The sequence below is a fragment of the Lissotriton helveticus genome, chromosome 3_1, assembly GCF_964261635.1.
Source record: "Lissotriton helveticus chromosome 3_1, aLisHel1.1, whole genome shotgun sequence".
Classification (NCBI taxonomy): Eukaryota; Metazoa; Chordata; class Amphibia; order Caudata; family Salamandridae; genus Lissotriton; species Lissotriton helveticus.
Window position 1 is genome coordinate 1,533,481,719 of NC_136061.1, and position 20,719 is coordinate 1,533,502,437.

The 20,719-nt window shown below is 45.5% G+C and overlaps 1 protein-coding gene across 3 annotated transcripts in view; it reads left to right on the plus strand.

The window, feature by feature from the left end:
• FOXR1 (forkhead box R1) overlaps positions 1–16,113 on the plus strand; it is a 57,651-nt gene extending 41,538 nt beyond the window's left edge. For 2 of the 3 annotated variants that reach the window (XM_078682198.1, XM_078682200.1), the window contains 4 exons: positions 6,928–7,151; positions 8,534–8,781; positions 9,458–9,690; positions 15,307–16,113. In XM_078682198.1, coding sequence (XP_078538324.1) covers positions 6,928–7,151; positions 8,534–8,781; positions 9,458–9,690; positions 15,307–15,335 — 734 coding nt within the window. In that variant the 3' untranslated portion in view covers positions 15,336–16,113. The remainder of the gene's footprint in view (positions 1–6,927; positions 7,152–8,533; positions 8,782–9,457; positions 9,691–15,306) is intronic. The other variant, XM_078682199.1, reaches the window with a different exon arrangement.
• Positions 16,114–20,719: the final 4,606 nt, after the last annotated feature.

Consider the following 20,719-nt stretch of genomic DNA (forward strand, 5'->3'; position numbering starts at 1 on the left):
AAATCACGGAATCTACAGACATAGGGCACCCGGATCAGTCTGTAGAACGTCTCTGTGCGGAACTCTTTGACCGCCAAAGATACAAACACATTTGTGATGGCAAGAACCCATAGAACTTTAGGCTCCAGCCCACCACCAGGGCACCTCTTGTCCCATTGTTGCAAGCTTACTAAACTACAGAGATAGGGACACAACGCAGCGCTTGCCCTGTGAATGCAGCCCAATGCAATATCTGGGAGCCACCCTCTCCTTCTATCCTGATTTCACCTCAGTGGTGCAAGAGGCACGGCACAGGTTTCAAGATGCTAAAGTCCTAGTCTGCGAGCAAGACTGAAATACTGCATGTTGTACCCCGCCAGATTGTGTGTGGATGCAAATGGGAAGGCCCAGTCCTTCAACTCCCCAGCAGAGGTGATTACCTTCTGTAAACAAATTGGAACGGGCAGGTCCACATCCCCGCGAACCACACTGGAGCACATTCCTCCGATCTGCATGCCTCACGTACACCGATCTTTTCCCTCCTGACTGAGCTGATCTTCCATTAGTCTACCTGTGTTTTCTGCTCTGTACACATGCCCCTGGGCAGTATCTCCCTTTCAAACATACAGCATTGTTCTTGTGTTGGAATGATCCTCCTGTAACCTGTGCTTTTCTGTTATGCATCAGGTAGCTCTCATCACATGGGCTCTGTTTGCCATAGCCTTGCCTACCTCCCAAGGTATATAGCGCACTTTTTAAAAAAAAAACATTTTTTTATTTCACTGGGATTCGCTGGGCAATTTGGTGCCTGGTTTGGGTGGAGGGAGGTAAGGGACTGTTCATATGAGTATTGTAATTTTGTTTTTACTATGACACCTGTTTGGAAGGGGACAGTCCTCACCATGCAGACAATACCAGACTCACTTTTCCGACCATGACTATGACGCAAGGGGGACGGCATCACCTGGCTGAACTCACATTTTTGACATAGAACATCCGAGGCCTAAACAACCCCCGTAAAGGCAGACCAGTACCATTATATCTCAATAAACATGGAGTGAAAGTTGCTTTCTTACAGGAGACACACCTCCCCCTTCCCCAGGACATGCCAACTTTCGTGACTACATGGGGCTCACATAGATATTTCTCTAATTACAGCACAGATTTACGGGCAGTATGCACACTCCTTCATAAAAGAATCCCTTGCATCCATACTGCAAGTTTTATTGACACAAAGGGACGCTACATGATCCTTGTGGGCAAGCTGGCTGGACAGCGCCTTCTACTGATTAATGTTTATGCTCCCAAAGTGCATGCTTCTACCTTTTTTTTTCAAGAACTTTAATCCATCATGGGATGCATTGACTCTGACACTGTACTATATTGAGATACCCACCCAATATGACTGAATCCAACAATAGACTCCATTGGCGTCAATACAGTCGAAAAACCACAAGCCTCAAGTTTTATCCATGATATAAGCAACACTTGCATCCTCAAGGGCGCTTGGTGCCACAAACACGATAACATGCCTGAGTACATGTTCTACCCGGCACCCCATGCGGTGTGGGCACGCATAGACTACTGGTTCAAATCGGCACATGCTACCCTGTGGCTAGATGATATCCGTTATCTACTGCATACCTTATTGAATCATTCTCAGTGAGGATGGTGTTGAAGGTACCATATGGAGAGCGGGCTGGAGAGGAGGTGGTGTTTTCCTGGCGCTGCTCTCCTGGACACAGTATTCCGCTCCAAACTGCACGACTCCATATGTGAATATTTTGAGCTAAATAAGGCTCCGTTATGCGTCAGTCTACCTTGTGGCATACACACGGGGAGTGTGCGTCTCCAAACACACTGGTGTCCTGGGATGCAAGTTGGCCCGCCTACTGCACCTTACCTGTGGCACAGAATACATCTCCGAGCTCCACCTGGATGCGGGTGGGCTGGTCACTGCTAACAACAACATTATCTGCAAGCTACTTCAATATTATAAACCAAGGTAATCCTCCAGACTTTACGGGGAGGCGGATGCAAAGGCACAGTATCTGGTGGAAATTGCGCTGGTATGGATAACTGATGCAAAATGATAATTCCGGAGCGAGCCTATCTTAGCTGAGAACATCATCCAGGCAATTGATTCCTTAGAGGGCTCAAAGTCCCCTGGCCTGGATGGCCTTACAGGTGTTTTCTATTAGGCATTCAAACATATCCTTGCCCCGCATCCATTGGACATGTGCGCTGAGGCCCTCCTGGAAGGAGTCTTACCACGCTCGCTGCGAGAAGCAGTTATCACATTACTGGTGAAGCCAGGTAAGGACCCTCACCTCTGTACTTCTTACAGATCTCTCTTGTTACTAAACTTTACAAACAAAATCCTGGCTAAGGCGAAAGCCACCCAGTTGTTCTTGTTGTTGGATCAGTTACTTTCTTCAATCCAGACAGGATTTGTCCCCATAGATCCACATCCTTCAAACTTCGTACTATGTTTGTGGTGCTCAACAGGGTCTCCCCATATGTACCAGCCGCTGTCGCCTTGATCCATGCAGAGAAGGCCTTTGATTCCTTTGAGTGGCCCTTCCTTCATGTGATGCTACAGAAGCTGGGGCTACCCTGTGGCTTCACTGCTTTATGATGCTTCTGTCCTCCAATTCAATGGTCTGGTTAAGGGTGAATGGCTCGGTCACTGAGCCATTTGCCATAACCAGGGGTATGCGCCAGGGATGCCCCTTGTCACCATTTGTTTTTATAATTGCTATGGGCCTGCTGGTTCATCAACTTCATCCTCTGGGGTCTGTTGCTGCACCTTTATTTGGGCTGGCAGTAGGCCTTGGATGTGGTAGGATACACTTGTACTTCCCTACGACAGAGGTGGGTGCTGGTCTCAAACTTTCAAATCTACTATCTAGCAGCGCAGTGCCAATGTATGTCTCATTGGTTTCATGCAGATGCTAGTTTACCATGTGCCATACCAGAATGTGACCAGGTGGAGGACATTCCCCTGGTGTCTCTATTGCCACGGTGTCTTAAATTTGACCCATCTGACATACAGACCTTGTCCAGCATAAGTTGGGCATGGAGGAAGCTCTGCCGACTCCTGGGGAGAAGGCCCTCTGTACTTGCATGCGCTACCGTTAGCAAACCAGCCGTGGCTACAATTGACCCAGGAGAAAGTGGTACACCACACATTGACTCATCATGATTTGCACACCATAGGGGATCTCTTCCCGGATGGCCATGCCACCTCACATACTGACATTAGATTTGCAAATGCCACACATATGGACCATTTCATTCTGCGGCACTTGCATGACCCTCTGCATGCCCACATTCCCTCTTACACATTAGCTCCTGATGATTTTCCTCCTTTGATGTTATTAATCTCTAATACTCGGGGGGTGGGGTAAGGGGGGGAGAGACTGATCTCTAAGCTCTATCGGGCCTGCGCGACCATAACAGCAACACACGATGGAAAGATTATGCAGAAATGGGGATGAGATTTAGGCTGCCAACTAACTGACAAAGAGTGGTACTGCTGCTGGTCGCAGTCGAAGTTAGTCTCCCAACCGCAGGCATGAACGCCTTTTGCAAATCTTACATGAGACCTATGTCACCCCTTTACCCCGGTACCGTGGCAGACTTCGGCATTCCATTACCTGGGAGTCAGAACCTATCGCCAAGTGAAATACCTTCTGGAAGGCAACACTGTATGGGCCGTAACAGCAGTGAGATTGCAGATCTCCCTATGGCGCGCCCTTCCACTAGCCACCATGAGCTGCATTGCACTACTGTAGATGGTGGTGCTCCCACGGCTACTTTACTACTTTACAGACCTGCCAATATATATATCAAGCCCTCGTTTTTCACGCTTTCGAACAAGGCCTGAGGCAATTCATTTAGCTTGGCACCCGCAGCTGAGTGGTGCTAACAAAGCTTTATTTGCCCGTTGATCGTGGTGGATTAGCCGTCCCCAACATGGAGCACTATTATTTGGCTTCGCAACTCCAATGGGTGGATCGTTAGATCAGTGGCATGCAGTTGGCGGACATTGCGATGCAGCAACCGGGCTGCACGCAGCCTCAAATGACAGCTTTATTCCACCCGGGCAGGCGGGGTGTATCCCCGATCCAGCTCCCGATGGCCGTTGCATATAAATGCTTTCGTCGGAGCCTAAAGCTCACAAAATGGACTATTCCGTATGCCTACTCCCTGCCCATACGTGGCACGCCATGCCACTGGGGTGCAGTCTCGGCTGGTAAGCTTGCCCCCTGGGAAATGGCGGGGCTGTAGACCCTGGGAGATCTGTATTGAAATATTCTTCCAAATGGAGATCGGACCTTTGCACTCCTGAGGTGTTGTGTGTCACTTAGGTAAACCAGAGTTCAGTGTGTTCGTTAGTGCTGGTTGGTGAATCTTCCTGAGTGTGAGGATAGGATCAATTGAAATAACTAGCGCTGTTCCCCGTTGGGGAAGCGTCTCCAAGTCACACTCTGTTTTAAATTTTCAATGAAGTTCAACTTATGGGAATAATCAAGTGTTTTATTCTTCTCAATTCTTGTACTTTTTTTGTTTGTTCTTAAAATACTACTTTCTTCAGTAATATTACTGAAAAAAGTAGTATTTCATGAATAAACAAAAAAAGTACAAGAATAAAAAACACTTGAATATTCTCATGAGTTGAACTTTATTGAAGATCTGTATCAAGACCAGCTACTAGTGCCATTCCACGCGGTAGCAGGAGACAGCGGCCTGCCGCAGGGCCAATTCCTGTTATATGCACACTAATGGGGGCACCAAGAGTCCTGTGGGGCAACATGGCTTGTGAGCCCACGACTCATCTCACCGTTCAATATCTTCATGAGTTGGGCACTGGCAGACACCTTACCAAATGGTTTGCTGAGTCCCTGTGGACGCACTCTGCACAATCATTGACACCACTTAGACAGCGCTGGGATGCGGACCTGCAGAGACAGTGCACTGATCGCGAGTGGCCAGGCATTTTGGAAGGGCCTTCATATACCCAGAGGAACGCCCAATTCCATTTAATATAATACTACATCCTTCAAAGGGCGTACATGACGCCAGCCAAGATCAACAGAAAGTTTAACTGAATGGATGCCGGGTGCCCGAGATGTAAACTGATAGATGCCAATCTGTTGCACATGTCGTGGGCCTGCGCAACCCTTATCAGAGAGCGGTCATAACGCACTTAGTGGACTGCAGGGGTCGTGCGATAGAGCACTCATGGGAGGTGTGCCTACTGGGCCTATTCCGTAGAACTAAAGTATAAAGTTACGTCCCGATTCATAGACCTCAGCCTGATTGTAGCCAAGGGTCTAATCACTAGGCGCTGGAAATCTCCGGAGCCGCCAAATATAAAATCCTGGCAACATTCATTGACATGCTGGGTGGAGAGCGTGGCGTTGCGCCGGGAGGACGCACTGAGATTGCGGATGCTCCCACTGGCAGAGGCGTGGGGCGTGATACTGCTAGATTTCAGGAACTCGTGGCAAGATGACCTGGAGTCTTCTGAGACCTCTCTATAGAAGGGACGGCTGGTAAGGCCCGGGGTCACGCATGCTATGTCAAGCGCTGCTCGGCACCTCACAGAACAAGGAGGCGGCCTGCCCCACTGGCTATGCACCTCACGTACACAACCAGGCACATCATATTTACTCACTCAGGCGCGTACAGTATATCGAGCCCATAGTAGGCAGGTGAGACACTGCTAAAACTACAGCGCGCGTTGCAGGGGAAACATAGGAACATCGAGCAGGATTGGCACTACCTCATGGGCCCAAGTGGTGCAACGCAACTCTATTCAAGTTCATACATTCCCTGTTTCTTGAAACATAAGCACGCACTATATATCTTGCGTGACGTGCGAACAAGCAGCGCATATAAGCTAATAATGGGTAGATTGCTTATGCTATCTGACTATTTGTATTCTATGTGTAAATATGTGACTTGTGCAGACATTTGTTAAAATAACATCAAAAATGTTGTAATTTTTATTCCTCAAACAAAAAAAAGACATATGTCACACCAAGCACCCTAGCCAGCTTGACCACACCACACCACACCACGTCCTCCCAATGCCCTAAATGCAATACGGCAGATACAGACTTGTACATTTGAACTGGACATGTCCACATATAGGTACATACTGGGGCAAGGTGTTTTGGTGCATTTCTTTGATGATGGAGCTCCAACTAGACCCCCTCATGGCACTCCTGGTCTATGTGGCAGACGTGCTAAAAGAGTGTTTGCCAATTTTCTGCCATATTGTTACTGTTGGCTAAAAAGTGAGATAGGGGCGCAGTGGTATTCGTCCTAGGGGAAAAGCTTGGCTAGCTGGTATGATGTACTGTGATGCAACAAGTGTATGCGTCACTGCAACCACCTTCTTCCAGGCCGGAGGACATTTGGTAAGCTCTTTGAAACTACTCGTTACGTCTCTACTCGGTTGCCCTTAACTGATAAACTGACTGTGTGCTCCTGGATGACTTCTACATCCTGTGCTCTGTTGCCCCATTGTTTACAATTGGCCTCAACGGTACTACTCTATAAACTTGCCTTATTCCCATCTGATGTGACTTGAACCATGTATCCTGCTGATATTTGACTGTTAATGCCCCTTCTGGAAATTCGTCTAACTCACCTTGTGGGATTTGTTGTCTGCTTCTTATTGTTCAGAAAATTAATAAACGAATATATATATTTTTTTAAGTGGCATCCTCTACAAATAAGTGTGGTTACTCGTGCTTCAGCATCCATGAACTCTATAGTCTACTCTAGAAGGAAAGGCAAATCGTTTATATATAAAGACAAAACAGTTTTCTGCAAATGACTGAATTTGTATTCTTGGTGTAAGAGTGTAAGCGCATGCAGATTTCTTCTCATAGAAATGTCTTTAACGAACCTTTCTACATCTCCTTGGCACAGGGTGCAGCTTTCAGCCCAGCCTCTGGCTACTGGTGAGCCCCAGCAAGGTCTGCACATGGCCGTACTCTAAGCTGGAGGTGCCAGAACTCATTGTGCCAGTGAGGCCTGTCTCAAGAGTGCCAGCCACACCCATCTCAACCACTGCACAGGACTCTTCACCCACCATGGAAGAGGCTTGTGGCGAGGAGTCTGAGGAGATGCCGTCATCCTCCAGTGAGGGATCAGTAAGTTAATGAAGCCCATTGGTTCAAGCATCCATTGTATACCCAGCAGGACCACAGAAGAACACATGGCTCCCCTTTGAAAATGTAACCACAAGGAGAGCACACTTTTTCAAGAACTCAGGATATGACCTGTCAGTGTACACATGTTCCATGGAAAGGAGTTCCTTAAGGGGCTGGTAACTGGATCAAAGAGCTGTTAATGGGAAACTCCTTAAATCTAAATGTTAACATTTGGAAGATTAATTGACCACAAATTTCAATTCAACTTCAGTGATTAGGTTAAACCACAGCAACCCGACGAATGGAAGGTGGGAAGACTGAGCCACTCCTGGTTTTACATTTTAGTTGAAGGAAAATTGGGCAATTCTAGATCTGGTATAAGCCCCCACCTAAGTTGTACCACACGCAGGCTAAGTACAGATAGATCTAATATTGTGACATGAATGGACTGATGCCCCTCCCCGCTAACAGCAGTAGCATGTACCCTTTAAAATGTAGGGGAAAACTAAACAGCCCAGAGGAAGTCTACATGAAAGCCTCTTGAGCTGGGCAAGAAGAGCCTAAGCATGACCAGTTGTAAACAATGAGAAAGGGAGGAGGTGACTCATGATTTTGTCATCCGCTGTAGTCTCTGCCCATAATCTAAACATGCAGCATGGATTCGATGGTACATTTTATCAAAGGCAGCACTCATTCATTTATTTGCATCGGTACTGCAGAGTCGATCACTAGCCCTCCACCTCTTCTCTTTAATATAAATTAGAGTTGAATTACTGCCATGTTGTGATCCAAAGCAAGACTTGACCAGGTCAGGAGGGTAGGTTCATCCAAGAATGACTGTCTGCGTAACCCCCTATAAGCAGTTATTGCTGCAAGCAGGAGCTTGTTATTGGCTGATGAATGAGTAATTGTAGAGATTGGAGCACTTGAGAATGTAATTCCAGGGAAGGAAACCAGTATGGTCATAATATCAGTAGCTGGAACTCCAAATGTCCAGCAGTTTCCCATTTCTTCTTATCCCTTTTGCTTTCCTGGAACTTCTGCCTTGCAATTCTCTCTAAGGGAAGTATGTGTGTGGGGGCGGGGGAGGGCAAATTGAAATGGATGATCTCTCCAAGGTTTGAGAAAATGAATTTCCTGAATTGTGAGAGTCCCTAAATACTATGCTCCCATGAAAGAGAAAGGTATATGAGCTTTGAGTTTGTCCATACTTTGGATGTGAGGCCTGCTGTGCCTGGGGCTGTCAACATGTTGAGCATGTGGGACAAGTTGGTCAGCAGTAGCCTGAAGTTCAGCTGGTGCTTAGCACCACCCCATTAGTTTTCCACCTCTTTGCCGTTTCTCTTTCTTCACATTTCCTTTCACCTCCTTTTTGCTTGTAGGTGATTGAAGATGACTTCTCCTCATCCTCGTTGGACTTCCCACTGCCCCAAGAACTTGACATGTTCCTTCCCCCGCTCGGGGTACCAAAGAGGATGCCAACCCATAGCAAGAACCTCCGGCTCCGGAGGAGAGCTGATATGAGTAACAAGTGGCCTCGACCACCAATCAACTACTGCATCCTCATCTCCGTGGCACTACGAAGTTCTCATGGCAGCCTCAACGTACAGCAGATTTACAACTTTGTTAGGTAACTTTGTTTCTATTCCAGGGATGTACCACCAGTCCTATTCCCCCGGTCTGTCATACAATTGAACCTGATTCACAGTGATCTATGCAGAGTATTAGTCGGTGAGCTGCAGTTAATAGTACTTGTTTGAGAGGGGATGATGTTGGGGGAAGAAGGTTGTCTGTGTATATTTCGTTAGATGGTGGAAATAGCACAATTGGCTACTTTGATTTGTAATTTCAAACCCCACCTAGCTCAACATGATGAAGAGAGAAGTTGCTTTCAGAAAACTGATGTCTACGTTGGGATTTGATAAAGGAGCATGTGTTGGTTCCCGACTTTTTGTACTGTGCAGCAAATTGGGCAGCAGAGGCAGGCTGGGCTGTTGGTAATGCTTAATGACTCCAGCCACCCTGATAGGGTATGCACAGCTCAGTCAGAACAGATATCCTTATAATCCACTAGGGCCCATGTGAGGGCATGTTTGTGCCAAATTCGCATTTTGATCTTGTTCTGCCTTTATATAATAAGGAATTTTATAATGTTTGCCACCAGGGTGACCTATTAGTGCTGAAAATACTAAAGATGAGGTGTGGTCTGGTTGTGGGGCCAATGTTCTGTAGATGGATGGATAGCTAAAATGCTTGAGATGGAGATTAATAAATGGTCTGAATTTGTTTTATCGCTTCGTTTACAGAGAGCACTTTCCTTTCTTTCGAACGGCTCCAGAAGGCTGGAAGAACACTGTCCGCCACAACCTGTGCTTCAGTAGCAGCTTCCAGAAAATCACAAACCTAGCTTGTGGTGGGAGCAAGCGCAAGTCTTGCCTGTGGAAGCTGACCCAAGAGGGCCGCCGGAAGTTCCAGGAGGAGATGCAGACCCTGCCTGAGGAGCTGGTGGTCCTCCTGAGGGACAGCATGTACAAGCCAGGTGGGCACAAGTGACCTTTTCGTGCTGGGCAGCAGGTACAAGGCATACATGTCCTCCTACTGGGACTCAGAAACCTTTCAGTTGCCCAGTGCGCATTTTGGGGGTTTTAAAGCGGTCATCTGTGTTATACATGGAAGGAATACAAAATGTCGGATGGATAAGCTTGAAAGGTGCTAACTGTGGTGTCAAGGGTCTGACCCGCTGCTGACAAGAGGAAGCCATGCAGCTCAGTTGATTGGCTCTCGCCCATAGCTCAGAACAGTCAAAAGAGGCACAGTTCTGTGCCCTGGGCATGGATCTTTATGATGCAGTGCCTGCTGGATTGTGGGCCTGCAGAATCATGTGGAGGAACTATCCTCACCCCTAACTAGCCTCCGTCTGCAGGGGTGAAATGAGCTGCATCTGTTTATCTTTAAGGTTGTCCGGGCACAAGGAAGGTAGCTGAGAGTGCAGTGGGACGGGGAGGAATTTGGTCTGGGAGCTACAGAATTTACTCCAAAACCAATACCAGTGACCTCTTGACCTTTTAACTGGGTTCTAGAATAGTCTTGCTTTTTGGCTACCTGTTTCACCCCTTGAGGGTGACCCCTCCCCTGGTTTTGCTGCCAGACCTAGCTGTTTGAGTCCTGCCTGTAGACATCCTTCACTGATGGGAGAGATGCATCTTTTGTTTATTGGAGAGAAAGTTCTAGTTTAGCATTGGAGTTTCCTTGACTGCTGGCAGCAGGGGACCAACACGACCTGTTGATTTGGCTGTGGCTAGTCCAAAAGAACAACTTACCAGAAACTGCACGCATCCAGGTGCCACCGCATTGAATATTGTTTTTCATCTAGTACCTTTTTATGTGTTTTGGGTGCAAGAAACACAGATTTAATTGTGGGGTGAGCAGCTCGAGCCCAGGGCATATCCACAAGTCAGGTCTGCTGCTGCCCGTGTCCAGATAGACTGCAGTACCAGGCCTTGTAATTTTTGGGCAAACTGTGTAAGAAAGGGATTACAGAGAAGAAGCGAGGCTTTAAGACCTGGTTTCTCATAAGGGAACTTGTTGGGTCTGTTTAGGCTTACAAGAGCTATGCTCTGTGACTGAGAAAATCCTACAATGTTTTCCTGTGTCACCCATTTGTTCTTAGTTACATGTCTGTATTGAATATGGCTTTTAAGGAGTAACCAATATCACATGTTCTCACCTCAAGCATGCCTCTCTGCCGCGTCACTAAATATACCTTTCCCAGGTGACTGTTATAGGACAAAATGATTCATAGAAACATCAGAAGAGTGTCTCTTAAGCTATACTATTAGAGTACAGAGGCGTGCAGGCTCAAATCCGTTCTACAGGAATGGGGAAGGTAGAAGAACTTCATGTCATCCGGTCTGACATGCCACAGTGAAAATGAACAAATAAACTGGCAAGCCAAGGCTTGTGTCTCTGGGGATGGGTGGCAGGATAAGCCGGGTGGTGTAGATCAAGAAATGTCAAGTGGGATGACCGGAAGAAACAAGTGTTTGTTTGTTTGGCATAGAACGTACGGCAGTGTATGTGTTGCTAGAGAAACATGGTGGGCAATAGTAGTCAAATCAAACGGGTCTGTGAGTGTTGTAAAGAAAAATAAGGTACTTACCTTTGGTAATGTTTCTGGTGGATACATACTCTTCTGGCATATTCCTTACTTTAAGAAAGGATCCTTTGTAGCTTCAGTCTAGGCCCAAAAACGGTTCTCTAACAGTGCCTTTCAGGTGCTGGCAGGTTTCTTCTTGTGGCTTGAGCTGCAACTCCGCAGCCAGATGTGATGACACCTACATACATTAGGCACCAAACAGCACTCTGGTGTCATTTCCTGAAAAGTTTCCACACCCCATTAAGGCATGCGGAGAGAAGCTGAGACAGTGGAAACGACCGTGACAAAAACAGTGCATAATGTTACCATAATCTAGAAACTTACTAAACTCTGCACTAATTCACAGGTGAGAGGTCTTCAAGAAGATTATGCATCCACCTGAAATTACTTTACGTATGTAAGTAATATTTTCTTCTGATGGATACTTCTTCCTGCAGATTTATCACCTGTATGAATTAGTCCCAAAGCAATGCTTCCCTGGGAGGGAGTAGCACCCGCTAACTAAGAAATCCATGCAACAGTGTGGGGAAAAACCCCATCACTGTGTGTCTGAGACATTTGTTTGCCAGAACTACGTAAAGATGACCCTGCAGCCACCTAGCAGATGTCGGCAACCGAAATGCCTCTGGAAAGATCTGTTGAAGCAGCCATTGACCTCGTGGAGTGCTTATGAATGCCCTCCAGAGGGTCTTTCTTGGCCAAGCCATAGCAGATCTTCATGCAGAAGGTGACCTAGTGCAAAATGGCGTGTTCAGTTACAGCCTTGCCAGTTTAGTTTTTTTTGCAGTATCAAACTCTGGGAAGAGCGGATTATTGACTGTCCTAGTACATATAATCAGTGTACTAGGACCCACCAGATCTGGGCTCCAGCCTATGCAGACACTCCTCCTTTGTTGGAAGTGGTGGAGGGAAGAAAAAAGTAAGGGTGACAGACTGGCCCATGTGAAGTGGAGATACCATGGAGGTTGAAAAAAAACTGTGTAAGGTTAATGAGCTGAGAGAGCCTGAGTTTCTCCAACATAAGCTTGAATGGAAATTCAATTAAGAAGGCTAACACAAGGTTCAGATCACACTAGGAAACGATAAACTGAATGGGAGGAAATAAGAAAATCTAGAGTGTCAGAAAATGTGCCACCAAAGGCAATCAAAACAAGGAAGGTTGATCAGGAAGACACATGGATGGAGACAGCACAGCCATACATCTTTAACAATTGACAATTCAAGCTTCAGTGTAATTTCAAGACCGCAGAAAAGCAAGCTTTAAGGGACTTGCTTGCAGATCTCAATTTCCATGGGTGGAACTTCAGCATTTGAGGACTGGGTGGAGGACCTGAGCATCCCGCTTCAAGAGCGATCCACTATTTGCGGGAGAGGAAGAGGTGGCTGAATGCAGAGTGTCAACGAATTCCGAGTATCAGATCATAGTTGGCCATTTTGGGACAATTGGGAACCACGGTACTTGATCCCCCTCGCACCTTCTGCACTACTTCTGATAGAGGCAGATTGGGAGGTAATGCAGACATCAGGCCCTGAGACCTGCTGAACCTAAAGGCATCCCACATAGACCCATGTATGCCACAAACCTATGGTCACTTCCTTTTCTGGGTTGTGGCGTGGCGGTCCACTTAGGGAACCCTAATCTGAAGAAGATTGCTTTGGTCACTCTGTTGTGTAGTTCCCAATCATGGTCCTCCAGTGATCAGCAGCATTGAGGAAACCTACAAATTGAACCACTACCTGGAAAATCCCCCATCGCTGCACCCACTGCCACAGGTAAATTACCTCTGACACAGGGTTCATGACTCTTTACAACTCTGTTGATGAAATGGACAGTGTTGAGGTGGTGTGAGACAGTCTGACCAGGATTCCTCGAGATAGAAGATAGAAACCCCTTTGCAGCTAAATCGGACACATCTGTTCCAGAGCATTTATGAGCAGGTGCTGGCATGATGCAGACCAAATGTTTCTTTGTTTCCCAGGTAAGCACCCCAGCACAGTAAGGAGGTGTCTGTCACCACAGTAGCTTGCACATGTAGAGGGATACAGGTAGGGCCCATAAAACGTTTCGAGAGATCTATCTACCAGTGCAGATCTGATTTAGCAGACGGGAAGATCTGTGACAGAGAAATGGGGATTCACTGATTCTAAGGCCACCATCTCTCCAGGCACCACTAATACACTCTTATATGCCACCTGGAATGTTGCACCAACAAGACGCAGAGGGCCTTGAGACCAAGCAGGCAGAAGTTCTGCAGAACCATGATTTGAGCTAGTCAGAAACTTAAGAATCACTTTTTTTTCTAATAGCCGCAATCCTCTGAGAAGGTGAAAGGTCTTCATACTGCTCGTATCTAGAATTGCCCCTTTGACAGTAAACCTCTCATGTGGCAAGAGGCTACACTTTTGGGTGATGAGGGTAAAGCCCAATTCATGGAAGAGAGCTCCCTTCTGCTGAAGGTGATACTTGAACTCCATTTTCAAGATCCAGTAATACAGCTATGGAAATAAATGGAATCCTGATTGTTGCGCTAAGGCTCACAACCACCAGTGTTGCAAAGATGCATGGAGCGGTCATCAATCCAACAGTAGAACTATGAAATGATAATGCTGAGATCCCACTGTAAACCTCGGGTAACGTTTGTAGGGGGGTAGGTTTGGGAGGTGGAAATGGTCATTTGAGTGGTCCAGGGATGCCAACTATTCCACCAGGTTTAGGGCCCACAAAACATGGCTTATTAACAAAATCTTGTGTGTGTTTTGCTGAAAGAACACGAGATCCAGGATGGTGCTTAAACTTCCACCCTTCTTGAGGACCAATAAGTAGAGTAAGTAGAATCCTGTGTCCCTTTCTTCTAGACGCTCTGCCTCTGTTGCCCCTTTGTTCTGGAGGGTGAAGACCGCTGCCTTGAAAATCTGTGTGCAAAATCTCTGGTCAAATGACGAAATGGACTCTGCCCTATGCAGAGGCGCAGTCTAAGACTTCAGATTATTGTACAGCAGTGATAAATGAAGAAATCTTCTCTGAGGGAGACCCAGATTGCAAAATAATGTCCCTTTCCAGTAATGTGTCTGAACCACTCGGATTCTGTAAGTCCAGACACAGACCTGCATTAGTGTTATCGTGTGGGAATAGGTTATCAGCCTCTGAATTATCTTATGTTCAGCCTTAATTCTATTACTGGACATAGCTTCCAACTCTTACTTCCAGGCAAATCTCTGAGCCCTAGGATGGGGCTCTGCCAAGAGAACATCATTGCTGATTGCCTAGCTTTCTCTTTGAGGCACAGAAAAACTGGAACTGATGCTGGCATACTGGTTGGCTCCTACCAAACACCAATGTCATCACATCCTTCAGTGGAGTTGTGGCTAAAGCTGCATGGTGCCACTTAGTAGAACTGGCGAGCAACTACTAGGGAACAGGTTACAGAGTCAGTCTGAAGCCTGAATGGATATTTAATAAGGTGAGGAATCTGCAGGAGGATGTATCCTGATGAATCTGGAGACTAAATGAGGAATTGAAAGCAAGAGAAGGGATGCATGCGTGGCTGCTGGCAGTTGCTCTTTTCATTAGGGGGCAATGAGGCTTCTATGCCCCCCAATATGAGATTCCTGGTGTGCCTAGGTAGTAATACCACACCCGGCATTACAAATATTGGCCATTGGTTTGACGAGTGTCCGATTTAGTGGCGATAACAAGTTCATCTCCCATTGGCAGATAACCTGCAGCTCATGATAATACTGCCACGATTTTAACACAAACACAATTTCGGGCCATTTACAGAGGGGAAAAACCACCCAAATATGACCTGGAGGATTTGTTCCTGGTAAACTATGTAGTATTAGTACCTACTGGATGTGGAGATTTGTAATCCCATTTTGACTGAAAACTTCAATTTCTGAGCAGACCTTAATACTGACCATTGATAACGAGGGCGTTTGAGCTTTATCTTGTTAATTAATACTGTCATCTTCTCTTCATTCTTCCTCCCTCTGTCACAGCCTTGATGGGGATTATGTTTGATGTCTGAGACCTTCACAGCAGTTCTCCATGCACCTCACAGGGGCACTTTCACAGCTGCAGAATGGCGGTCTGCAGCCAGGGTGATTCGGCTGCATCTTCACAGCTCAAGAGAGGCCTGAGCTTGGCCCACTGAAAAGCTCCTTCGCAGATGGAGATCTTCAGCTTCACTCAAAGGAGCACTTTCAGAGCTACAGGAAAGAAAACTTGCAGCCTTGGTGATGGCAGCACCTTCACATCTCAAGCAGCCTATGTCTTTAATCGCAACAGCAACTTCGCATAAGCAGAGATGGGACCTGCAGCCAGAGCGAGAACAACCAAAACAGACAGAACCATCCTGCAGTCCGCCTCTGAAGCACCATCACAGATGGAAAAAAGACTACAGCTAGATGCAGAAGCTTGTACTGGGGTCCCAGGAGCACCTTCGCCGCTGCGAACAGACCTGCAGCCAGATTGGCACCCGCACTTTGGCAACAAAGGATTTCCTTCGTTGAATATTTCGAGGGAGTGGGCATCAAAACGTCTATGTTAGACAGTGTTTGTGTAGTTCAATGCAAATACGAATCACAGCCTAGCACCCTCAAAAGGTGACCATTTTGGGTGCTGAGTTTTCTCCAAGGGGTGGGGCCAGGAGCACTGGCTTCTCATGACTTGGGATGTCCATGTGTTAATGTGAGTTAAATGCCACACCTTTATTTTTGTGATTTAGATTGATGACCATATGTTTGGCATTGTTTGGGTATGAATTTTGGTGGTTGTTAAAAATAAAGATTTTGGTGTTGCAAAAATGTTCTCTGTGGTGATTGGAGTCTGTTCCAGAAGGTGGCTGGTATGGTGACATTTCCCTTTTCTAAGCAACAATACTGTCTGTGGGATTAGTGAACAATTGTCAACCAGAACCTGAGGCCCATCCTAAACTCTAGAGAAGAGCTGTGTGCCACAAGGGTCAAGTGGGCACAATAATAGTCTTGGACCTCTGTCGCATTTGACAGCATTGGTTATGAAACCCTACTTGGTAATCTGATCTCGCATGCTGTTGTTATTGGGTTTCAGTTGACAAGAATTAAGTTAATCCCAACCCACTAAGTTTGGTCCTTTATTTGCATGTAATGGGAGTGGGTACAAAGTCAACAAGGTTTGCTTTCAACTGTAGACTTTTAATATTTATATGGCCCCATTAGTGCAAAATCCGGATGATCACAATGTCGGCTATCACATGTGTGCCACTGGTATGCATATATTCATGAAAGTGGACCACCAGGTAGGAACCGGCCCAAACGTGGATGCACATTTTTTGCTTTGCTTAAGCTGTTAAAATTGTGAAATCTTGGTAGTGGGCACAGTAGTCCCTTCACCTCTCCCTTTCTCTGGGCCAGACTCCATGGAATCACGTCCAACACAATTTCTGAGGTTAACAACCTTGGTTTTTCAGGGCATTCTCTCTTTCCTTCAGTTTTCCCAAAAGACGTGTGCCTAGTCCTTGCCATGGTGTTTTTCTCAAGGATTCCTGTAATGACATCTCCCACAGCATTTGCTGAACAAAATCCAGCAGCATGGCTCAATTGTGACCTGAGGCACAGAGCTCATATGACCCCACCATTAGATCACCACGTTGTTTACCTATCGACAAGATATTTCACTTTCAAATGGTGTGTATTGTACACAAGTTTGTTCATGGCCATGCACCCGATTGTCTGCCCAGGCTCTTTCACCCCTACCATCCACGAATTCCTCCAACAGAGTCCTCTGCAACCCTCCTTGCCATTTAGATGCCAAAGCTTACGAGAATTTAGGGTAAATCTCTTCAGGTTCAGGTGTCCCTGAGGAACACTATTCCCCAGCTATTGACAATGGGAAAAGTCTTCCTAAAATTGATGCAGTGCCTAAAGACACATCTGCTCTGCTCATCCTATAGCCTAGACTCTGTAGTCATATGCCAGCCTCCCGCTTTACTTGCCTTATACACATTTTACATCTACTTTCATGTCTAGGTGGCTACGGCTTGCATGGTAATTATATAGACCTTCCCACTTCAAGTCTTTTTCACCTTTAGAGGCATTTTGAAGACTTTGCGTGTCGGAGTTGCTACTGATCGTTTTTGATTATCGCCTATTGTAGGTAGTGATCTCAATCTATACTTTATCAAAAGGCTAAATATTTGCAGCAATAAATGTTGCAGCTGAATATCATACAGTAAACGTAAAAACTAAAAGTATCTTTCTATTCCCAAGCAGACCTGAGCAAAGTGGATTCTTGGTCAATCGTGTTTCCTGGACTCCACGAAGATATCATGATTGCTCTTCACCTGCCATTTGTATTTGAATTTGTACCATTTTTTTATTTTTAGACCTTTCAAGTTCAGCTCTATGCATTGCAGTGCTGCAAGCCAAGCGTGACTGCCCAGTTGCCAGACCTCTTAGCCTTCAACAATGCCATTCTAGCCTCCTAGAAAAGTGTGTTGGACCCACTGGTGGACTCTGATGTCCATCGTGCTTGGATCGGTTGCCTCTCCTTGGCGGTCAGATTAGTGTGTTCATGATGATCCAATATGAAAAACTGCCGTCATTGCCACCGAAAGGCAAAATAAGTTGCTTCTAAAAAGAAATATATACATATTCTTATTTGCAGGTGTATAACTCTTCTCCAGTGGTAACCAATGCAATGAAGCCTTTGGGTACACCAGTGCTTTACAGGAAATAAGCAAATAAAAAAAAATAGATAATATCAATCAACTCCACTTCGGTTTAAAAATCCATGTTGTAAACATAGGTAACTGATCAGCTTCAGTGTGGTGAACAGGTCCTTAAAATACATTATTTTTTGTAAAAAGTGAATTGCAGTGTGGCCTGCATTCATAACTTCACACTGTGCTCTTGTGATCTAACATATAGTTAAGAACCAAGCCAAAGCATTTAATCTATCGAATGAACTAACAGAAATTACACACACACACACACATCTATACATATATATATATATATATATATATATATATATATATATATATGAGTAAACATAATATCTGAAGCTTCATGTGGGAGCTCTGATCTTCAGATTAAGTTGGGTCTGGGGTGCAGTTAATCCAGAGAGCAATTAAGAACCATCTGCTCCTTGCACCGTGGACTAGATTGTACAAAACACATCCACATGATTTTACAATCAAATTTCCTACTACTTCATAAACCACCAACGTGCACACTGTTTCCATCGAGTAAAATATATTTTTTATAACAATTTATAGTATTTTTATTTTATGTAACAGTACATCCAGAGAGGGTTTACTTGATTGATTGCGCACAATGCAATTATGAAGTCGGCAAATACCTTTATCATAGTCCTACCCTATTCCCCAGGTCAAAGCTGCTGTTACAGGATCAGTTCTAATATGGCTACAATTGTGTACCATTCGACAGTAGGTTGTTGTAGGTTGTTGCCTAGTAGTTTGATGCATGTGGAGTGGTTTTGATCATCGATAACTTAGACTTATTATATGATCGTAGCATTGTAACATAATGCCATGACTGTGAGATGGGACATCTCTGACCTCCATGCTATCAACCATTCCTTCACACTAACACCGAACCAATAACCACTACAAGTCCTAGGTGATCTACTTTTGTCCGTTTAGTGTGGTTTGATCTATTCGTCCTGTCCTTCATTTGTGAGCCACCAAGTTGGCGGGAGCAGCGAGAGAGAGGAGTGTGCAGGGGGTACCCATAGGTTGGAGAGTCATGATAAGCTTGCTCTATATGTGTGCTTACCGGGTAGGCTTGCAAGTAAACTTCTGCCTTAACCCCAAGGGCGTTACTTATTGCGTCTTGGGGGGGCAGGGAGGGGGGGGGGGGGTTCATATATTCTCCTAATGAATAAAAGGCACGATCATCAAGACATTGTTCGACACTTATGCGACACCGTAACTGCTGAGCTTGTAGCTATTTTTTTTTCAGACTTCTTGTATAGCTACTTCCGGCTTCTAAAACAGACATTATTTTGCACTTGTATCTTGCATAGTTTTTCTGCATACCCTGAAGGAATTTTTACACTAGTGATGAATTATTTACTCTCCAGTAAGGGGATGGCCTCACATCTGATGGCTCCCTTACCTTGCAAAGCATGCACCATACATTCCCTTATCCTGCAATTTTGAACTCAATAGTACATCAATACTTGTAGAATGAAGATATTTCAGCATAAACCCACCCTTTGTTACTCCCTGTAGACCGTGAAAGAAAAATCTATTATATGCTTTCTCAGGCCAGTCGTTGTCTGTTTGGACTTGGTCCTTACTGGTTGTTTTCATTAAATTCAGGTAAGTGGGAAACATGCAAAGCCTTAAACTGTAGTAGCCTAAGCATGCAGGAGTAAAATGGACCCCAGAAGCAAAGAATAGTTCTCCACTTCTGAATTTGGAACATAACCTCGTGAACCGTCGTTCTTTGGAGTTGGGTCTGAATGTTTTGCCTGAAGCACTTGCCCAGTGAAAAACCAGGAAGCCTACATTCATTGCATTTGATTCATTCAGTGCAGCTTGATCTTATGTGGACATCTTGAAAATCCGGCATTGATCAAGACCTGTGTAGAAAATGTGTAGCTCAAACCTATCTTGAAATTCAAACAAAGGTTGATTCATGCCTCCTCAATGGATACCCGATATTGCTAGTGTTTGTAACTCAGCAGGAATGCTCACTCTTGAAAAGACTCCTCAGTGGAGTATGATCTAGGGAATTCAACTGCCAGCCTATTGAAGGTCATACTTTTGATATGGGCTGTAACAAATCAGAGGCAGCCTTCAAAAGAAGTACCCATAAAGGTTTTCAAAGTATGAAGAAGAAAACAAGAAAACATGAAGGAAAAAAAAGTGAGACCCGAACCGACTGCATTTTCTTGGCTTATGCAGGGAAGAAAATGCTCCAAGCTGAACAAAGCTCGTTTTGTCTCCAATACCGTCATGCTTTGTATTTTACTTTCTTTCCTTTAAGGAGGATACTCTTGGGTTACACGAGTCTTTGTATACTCCCAAAACTGCCGCACAAAAAAAGGCATTTAAGCAATAAAGCGTTTACGCAGTTCTTGGTGATTAATTTTCACAAACGTGTCTAGTGACTCCAGGTATTTTGAAAAAAAGTTGCAGGGACCGCCCCCTAACTAGCACAGCCCATAAATGTCTCCAGCACACCACTACTGCAAACTCTCCTCCAGTTCAGGAGGCTCCCTCTGGTTTCAGGCCTCTCAACTCCAAGTACAAGGTTTCACAGCAGTTTGTACTTAAACAAGCCTCCTCAATCCTTAGCAGTTTTAAAAAAACATCTCTTCCACAATTCTTACGGCAAGTCTCTGTCTAGGAAGAGACTAGAGCACTCACAACAGTTTTCCTCCAGTGAAGCAAGATAGCAA